We start from the raw sequence: 7,500 nt of genomic DNA, 5'->3' as shown, positions 1-7,500 counted from the left end.
TGACCTGATCACCAAATGTCTCTATGTAGCCATAGACTAAAACTAAAGAACAAATAAGACTAAAGAAACACTAGGCTATAGATCAGCGGTCCCCAACCACCGGGCCGCGGCCCGGTACCGGGCCGTGGGACATTCCTAACCGGGCCGTAGCCTACGACATGAGTTTAAAAAAAATGCATGCAAACTAAACTAAATTTAATTCGCAATAATGTTACGTTTTTACATGGCATAGGCCTATATGCAGTTGTTTGATTGCACGCATGTTTGCATTTGGCAAGGTCTATTTTCTTACGTCTGTCTGTCCCGCCTTCAGCACTTTACATATTGCCTTTAGCGCTGCGCAGCCTCAGGTCAGCTCACTTCACTTGATCAGTTCTTGGCGAACGGTAGTGTCACACGAAGTTAGCTAAACTGCTAGAATGAGCAACAAAAAACAAGCATATTTAGCACTGGCCAGAGTGTTTGAGTTGCGAGAGCCGCTGCAGAGATTTCTTACAGGAAAAAAAAGTCACCGTTAGCTGCACATTTTAGTGATGAGGACTGGGTGCCAAAACTCGCTTACCTGTGTGCATATTCGGGTTGCTTAATGACCTCAACCTGTCACTCCAGGGGAGAATGACGACTGTCTTTAAACTGGCAGATAAAGTCACTGTATTTAAAGCCAAGCTTGATTTGTGTGGACGAAAGGGAACGGGGTGGATTTGATATGTTCCAAACAGTAGTGGGGGTTTTGGGAGAGACTGAGGGGCCCTTTCTCTCGCAGCTGGTGCGCGATCACCTTGTTGGCTTTCAAATGAGTTTGAGCGTTACTTCCCATCCTCCAAAGATCCACGGCAAACCAATGAGTGGGTCCGCAACCCATTTGTCAATATCCAGAATAGTCCTAACTTGTCAGCGCAGGAGGAAGAGCAGTTGATCGAAATTGTAAATGACGGTGGTCGAGTGTGTATGAGGAAACCTCTCTGGCGGGTTTTTGGATCAAAACCATAGCAGAATATCCCGAGATAGCCGTAAAAGCGCTGAAAACGTTGCTACCATTTTCCACCACGTATCTATATGCGAGGCCGGGTTTTCTGCAATGACTGCAACTAAGACCAAATTGCGCAATCGACTGGACATTTCAAACACACTGAGGGTGTCACTGTCTTCCATCACCCCCATGTTGCAGGGAAACAAGCACAGGGCTCCCACTGATTATATTCATAATGCATGTTTAGTTCCCATGTTTTGTTCCCATATTTTGTTAAGCATGTTCACACTTGATGTAGCTTCAAGTTGTTCAATTTTCATAGTTCATAGGCCTATTGTTAAATTTTTACTTCTTCAAGTTCACGTTTTTCCCATTTTTAAGAGTTCGTTACCTTCATTGTTCATACATAGGCTAACTGGAGCTAGTTCTTTTCAAGTAATGCATGCACAACACATATGGAATATGGAACCCCCAACCCTCAGGGACCCCAATAACCTTGTGATAACCAATAAGAATGTGAATTTGAGACAGAGAAAGAGAGGGAAAAAAGACAAAGAGAGGAAGAGAAAGGAAAATAACAAAACACCTCAACAAACACACACACACACACACACACACACACACACACACACACACTTAAAGTGTGAATACTCATGGCTGAAATGGTTTCCAGTCCTCCAATGAGGTCCGTCGTCCACCCCCTCCACCTCCGCCTGAGGACGAAGAGCAGGAGGAGGAGTCCAAAGAGGAAGTGGTCATTGCCATGTACGACTTCACGGGCCCGGAGAGCCACGACCTCCCACTCATTCGTGGTGAGGAGTACACCATCTTGGAGAAGTGTGATGTCAACTGGTATAGGGCGCGTAACAAATACGGGTATGTGTGTGTTTGGGTTTGTGTGTGCGTGTGTGTTTATGTATGTGTGTGTGTGACCATATACATATTTGATTGTTCTCATGTAATTACCATGTTGTGGGGTGGAAGTATACTGAAAGTGTGTTAGCATGATAATAATGATTTGTTGTACTGATATGTGCACATACTGTGTGCGTGTGTGTGTGTGTGTGTGTGTGTGTGTGTGTGTGTGTGTGTGTGTGTGCGCGCGTGTGTGTATTTGTGTGATTTTGTGTGTATTTGTATCTTTCAGAGAAGAAGGATACATCCCCAGTAACTATGTGACAGAGAAGACGTCAGACAACCTTGACCGGTTTCTGTAAGATCACTGGCCTGTTCATCTAAACTCATACACCTCTTATAAGCAGGGCAGTGAAGGCTGCAAAGATGTGTGATGTGTATGTCTGTTTGTGTCCATTAGATGGTTCTGCAAGAATATAAACCGTGCCAAGGCTGAGGAGCAGCTCAAAAATGAGGTGTGTGTGTGTGTGTGTGTGTGTGTGTGTGTGTGTGTGTGTGTGTGTGTGTGTGTGTGTGAGAGAGAGAGAGAGAGAGAAAGGTCTATCAGCATACAGCCTGCCCATTTCCATTGTGTGTGTGTACTGATAGTGTGCCATGCTCTGAGCTCCTTTAGGATAAGGAGGGAGGCTTCATGGTCAGAGACTCTAGTAGTCCAGGAGCATACACTGTGTCTTTATATACAAGGTCATCAGGGTGGGTAAAACATACACACACACACACACACACACACATTCACATATTGTCAGATATACTGTACAATATCATGTGTTGTTCTGTATACGTTTGTGTGTTTAAAATTGTGTGTGTGTGTGTGTGTGTGTGTGTGTGTGTGTGTGTGTGTGTGTGTGTGTGTGTGTGTGTGTGTGTGTGTGTGTGTGTGTGTGTGTGTGTGTGTGTGTGTGTGTGACTGTAGGGATGGCTTGGCTGTTGTGAGGCATTACTACATCAAGGAGACGCCAGGCACACCTACGCAGTTCTACCTGGCTGAGAGGCACCTGTTTGACACCATCCCTGAACTCATTGAGTATCATAAACACAATGCTGCAGGTACTAATACACACTTCAAAGTACACACAAAATGAGTACGCACAAAATGAGTGATTGTATTTTGTTTTGTAGGTGAACTTCCATCAATGCATACTGAATACAGTTTTGGCTTGAGATTGTTTTTAGCTGTAATGTGCCGTGTGTGTGTGTGTGTGTGTGTGTGTGTGTGTGTGTGTGTGTGTGTGTGTGTGTGTGTGTGTGTGTGTGTGCGTGTGTGTGTGTGCGTTTGTGTGTGCTTTTCTCCTCAGGACTGGTTGCCAGGTTACGTTATCCTGTTGGAAATCAGGGAAGAGATGCTCCAACCACAGCAGGATTCAGCTACGGTTAGCACACGCACACACGCACACACACACACACACACACACACACACACACACACACACACACACACACACACACACACACACACACAAACACGGATATCCACTATAATGTGGATGTGGCCTAAGGAAGGAATTCCTAAGTCTACATCCACATTATAGCAAATGGACACAACAGCGATCTGGTAAAATCTTTTTTGAAATTCTAAGGAATCCGCCATAATCTGGACGGGGCCTAATAAATGCAAGCCCTTGTTGCTGGCACCAACAAATACCAACAAATTCTTCAGTCAATCCTCTTCATTATTGTGGCCGTTTATGATCTGATCAGCAACATACTGTAAACAGCCAAAACGCAAACCCTTGCAAGCACCAACAACTACCATTCCAGAAACACAACGACAAACTTTTCGAGGGGAATAATAAGCTCAATAAAGTACACGATACACTCACACATACAACACGATGTCTGGTCTCCAAACAGTTCAAATACACTGTGGATGGAACTTGCCTTCCAACATCTACCAGCAGTCTCCAATCCTGTGCTTTGCCCCATCTTCCTGTATTGCTTGTGTCTTCCCGATGGCCGCTATTCTGTCCCTCTTGGACAAACAAAATTCTATTGTCCCTGTCATTTGCCAATAGAGTTAGGCTTAACTATCAAACACATGTATGATTTTAAGACCTCATTATGTCTTCATTGACTGAGGCTCTGTGGAGTTGAAAGAACATCACAAGTGGCTCCAACAGTGGCTTAATTTAATGCGCTTAGCATCCATGGTCCATAGCTCTCTCCAGCTCTCTTCCTCTTCTATGACGCTAGTTCATCTATTGTCTTTGTTTCATCTGAGACACTGCTGTGGGACATCTAGCTTGCTCTTGTTCTCCAAAGAAAGCTGGTTGCCATCTGCCTCTTTTCCTGCTGACTTACCCTATGCGTTCCAAGTGATCAAGTGATCTTGATGACTGGATCCTTGGGCTGTGACAGAGTCATCTCCAGACTGATCTTAGCACATGTGTGTCTTATCTGATATTGTGATTGCTTTCTTCTGAAATGGCATTGAGGTTGTTCTAACATTGTTCTCAGGTGGTCTTGAGATTGTTCTCCAGTTCTGAAATGGCATTGAGGTTGTTCTATAGTTGTTCTGATGCCGTGTTGACATTGTCCTCCAACTGTTGTAACACTGAGGTTGTGACATTCTAAAATGGCACTGAGGTTAATCTAAAGTTTATGTCATTTAGCAGAAAGTTGTTTCTAAGGTTGTGTTGACGTTGTTCTCCAGCTGCTGGTAGGTTGTAATGGTTGTGCTTGTGGCTGTAGATAAGTGGGAGATTAACCCGGCGGAGCTGACCTTCATGAAGGAGCTGGGCAGTGGGCAGTATGGAGTGGTGCGACTGGGCAAGTGGAGAGCGCAGCACAAAGTGGCCATCAAGGCCATCAGGGAGGGAGCCATGTCTGAGGACGACTTCATCGAGGAGGCCAAGGTCATGATGTGAGTAGATGTGTGCATACACACACACACACACACACACACACAAACCATCTTGTGTCCCTTCTGCTCAGCTTGAAACAGATTTTATTTCATTTAATTAATGTAAATGTGTGTGTGTGTGTGTGTGTGTATGTGTGTGTGTGTGTGTGTGTGTGTGTGTGTGTGTCTGTAGGAGACTCTCCCATCCCAAGCTGGTCCAGCTGTATGGAGTATGTACACAGCAGAGGCCCATCTACATTGTAACAGAGTTCATGGAGCTAGGCTGCCTACTCAACTTTCTCAGGTGTGTGTGTGTGTGTGTGTGTGTGTGTATTTAGTTATATCTACTTATAGAGCTTTTTAACTGATGTGACTTAAATGCAGTCGTGACAACCAGTCATGGTTTTGGAGATGCAAGCACTGCATTTGATGCATTTGGTTGAAGTTTGTAGATAGACAGATATATACTTTATTCATCCCGAGGGACATTTTAGGCATCCAGTAGCTTACATAACCATAACACAACAAACACACATACACATATATATCTCACATATGTAAAAATCACTCACAGAAATTTAAAGATTTAAGTGATTACCGGTGGTGATTGTAAAGTGATTACCGGTACAAAGGTCTGGTATAGACTGATGCATTGACCATGATAAGGTGCTATCACTGCTATGGTAGAGTGTGTGCAATGGTGGTAGTGCAAAAGTGAACAGTGCAGAGATTGAACAGTGCAATAACTTTACATGTTAATAACTATTAACTATGACTATGAAAATATAAGAATAAACAATAGAATTGCTTAACAAACAAGTAAAATAATATATCTTAAGAACAATATATATCAGGGAATAAGTTATAAGATGTAGATGTTATGACCACAATCCAGATTGTAGGAGGGCTAATATAGCCTATAAGACAGTCAGGAGCACAGCAGACAAAGTGACATACTGGTAGGGGCTGAGAGAGACAGGCTCATGCTGAAAAGTCCATTTCTCCCCTTTTGTGTGGCATTGTAGGTTGAATGGTCCTGGGACCAGTCCACCTGTCTGTTGAGCATGGCAGTGACAGAGGAGCATGTTCAGTGGCAGACTGCTGTTTATTGAGCGTGCTGTGTAGTGGTCCGTTTCTCTGCAGTCGTTAATCTGTGTTATGTGGGGCAGCCGTGGCCTACTGGTTAGCTCTTCGAACTTGTAACCGAAGGGGTTGCCGCTTCGAACCCCGACCAGTAGGCACGGCTGAGGTGCCCTTGAGCAAGGCACCTAACCCCTCACTGCTCCCTGAGCGCCGCTGTTGTTGCAGGCAGCTCACTGCGCCGGGATTAGTGTGTGCTTCACCTCACTGTGTGTTCACTGTGTGATGTGTGTGTTTCACTAATTCACGGATTGGGATAAATGCAGAGACCAAATTTCCCTCACGGGATCAAAAGAGTATATATACTTATACTATACTTACTTATATCTGTACATGCATGCATGCATTGGTAGGTTGGTTGACATGTATGTTAGTTGTAATTGCCATGTTTTGCCTGTTTAGACAAAGGTGACATGTTTTTATGCTGTTTGCGTTGTATGTGTGGGTTAGGATAATATGTACTGTGTTATCTTTTCATATGTGGCATGTATAGGCTACATAAGATACATATGTTACGCATTATACATAAAGAAGTATAAACATTCTATATATCTATGTATGTACAGTACATTGTGTATAGATTACGCATTTAATTCTTGGAAAATCAGCATACTCACACCGATTTTTCATCAGGCAGCGGCGAGGCAGCTTCAGCTTTGAGGACCTCCTCAGTATCAGTCTAGATGTGGCGCAAGGCATGGCCCACCTAGAGGCCAATGGATTCATCCACAGAGACCTAGTGAGTGTGTGTGTGTGTGTGTGTGTGTGTGTGTGTGTGTGAGTGAGCAATGTTTGACCAACCACTTCCTTTCTCACATTCTTCTGTTAATTTCTTTTTTCTACCTCTCCTTCCTCATTCTCTTAATCTCTCCTCCTCCATCTCTCTCTCTTCTCTCTCTCTCTGTCTCCTCTCTTTCCTCTCTCTCTCTAGGCGGCCAGAAACTGTTTAGTGAATGAGTCGTTCGTAGTGAAGGTGTCCGATTTTGGGATGGCAAGGTATGGTGTCCTAACAGATACATCACTTGAGTACCTTTAAAGCCATCTGCAAAAGCAAATTGGTTGAAAGTGTCAGCAGACTTCCCTAACCAGCACACAGTATTCACACCTCCCATATTTGCTAATGCGTGTGAATGGACACACACACACAAACACACACACACACACACACACACACACACACAAACACACACACCCTAACCCACTTTACCTACCTTATCAGCTTGTTGGTCCAGCTCACAGTAAAACACTCTCTACTGGAATGTAATCCAGATAGCTGGGCCGTTTTATTATGTGCAAGTAATGAATGTGTGTGTGTGTGTGTGTGTGTGTGTGTGTGTGTGTGTGTGTGTGTGTGTGTGTGTGTGTGTGTGTGTGTGTGTGTGTGTGTGTGTGTGTGTGTGTGTGTGTGTGTGTGTGTGTAGATACGTTCTTGATGATCAGTACACCAGCTCCATGGGTTCTAAGTTTCCTGTCAAGTGGTCTCCCCCAGAGGTTTTCAACTTCTGCAAGTACAGCAGCAAATCTGATGTCTGGTCCTACGGTGAGTTCTCTCTCACACACACACACACACACACACACACACACACACACACACACACATACACACATACATTCACCCTTCCATCTCACCCTCTCC

General features: G+C 44.2%; 1 protein-coding gene across 1 annotated transcript in view; it reads left to right on the top strand.

The window, feature by feature from the left end:
- Window positions 1-7,500, top strand: part of tec (tec protein tyrosine kinase) — a 16,154-nt gene that overhangs the window by 4,861 nt on the left and 3,793 nt on the right. The window contains exons 7-17 of the mRNA XM_076289502.1: window positions 1,644-1,846; window positions 2,118-2,183; window positions 2,286-2,340; window positions 2,499-2,578; window positions 2,799-2,932; window positions 3,181-3,255; window positions 4,574-4,745; window positions 4,918-5,028; window positions 6,498-6,603; window positions 6,796-6,860; window positions 7,286-7,404. Of these exons, the coding sequence (XP_076145617.1) occupies window positions 1,644-1,846; window positions 2,118-2,183; window positions 2,286-2,340; window positions 2,499-2,578; window positions 2,799-2,932; window positions 3,181-3,255; window positions 4,574-4,745; window positions 4,918-5,028; window positions 6,498-6,603; window positions 6,796-6,860; window positions 7,286-7,404 (1,186 nt within the window). The remainder of the gene's footprint in view (window positions 1-1,643; window positions 1,847-2,117; window positions 2,184-2,285; window positions 2,341-2,498; window positions 2,579-2,798; window positions 2,933-3,180; window positions 3,256-4,573; window positions 4,746-4,917; window positions 5,029-6,497; window positions 6,604-6,795; window positions 6,861-7,285; window positions 7,405-7,500) is intronic.

This window comes from Alosa pseudoharengus, unplaced genomic scaffold (genome assembly GCF_046254945.1).
Source record: "Alosa pseudoharengus isolate Yale_2024_CS ecotype anadromous, Long Island Sound unplaced genomic scaffold, YU_APseudo_1.1 YU_APseudo_1.1_scf_17, whole genome shotgun sequence".
Classification (NCBI taxonomy): domain Eukaryota; kingdom Metazoa; phylum Chordata; class Actinopteri; order Clupeiformes; family Clupeidae; genus Alosa; species Alosa pseudoharengus.
This window is presented reverse-complemented; position numbering and strand designations above follow the sequence as displayed.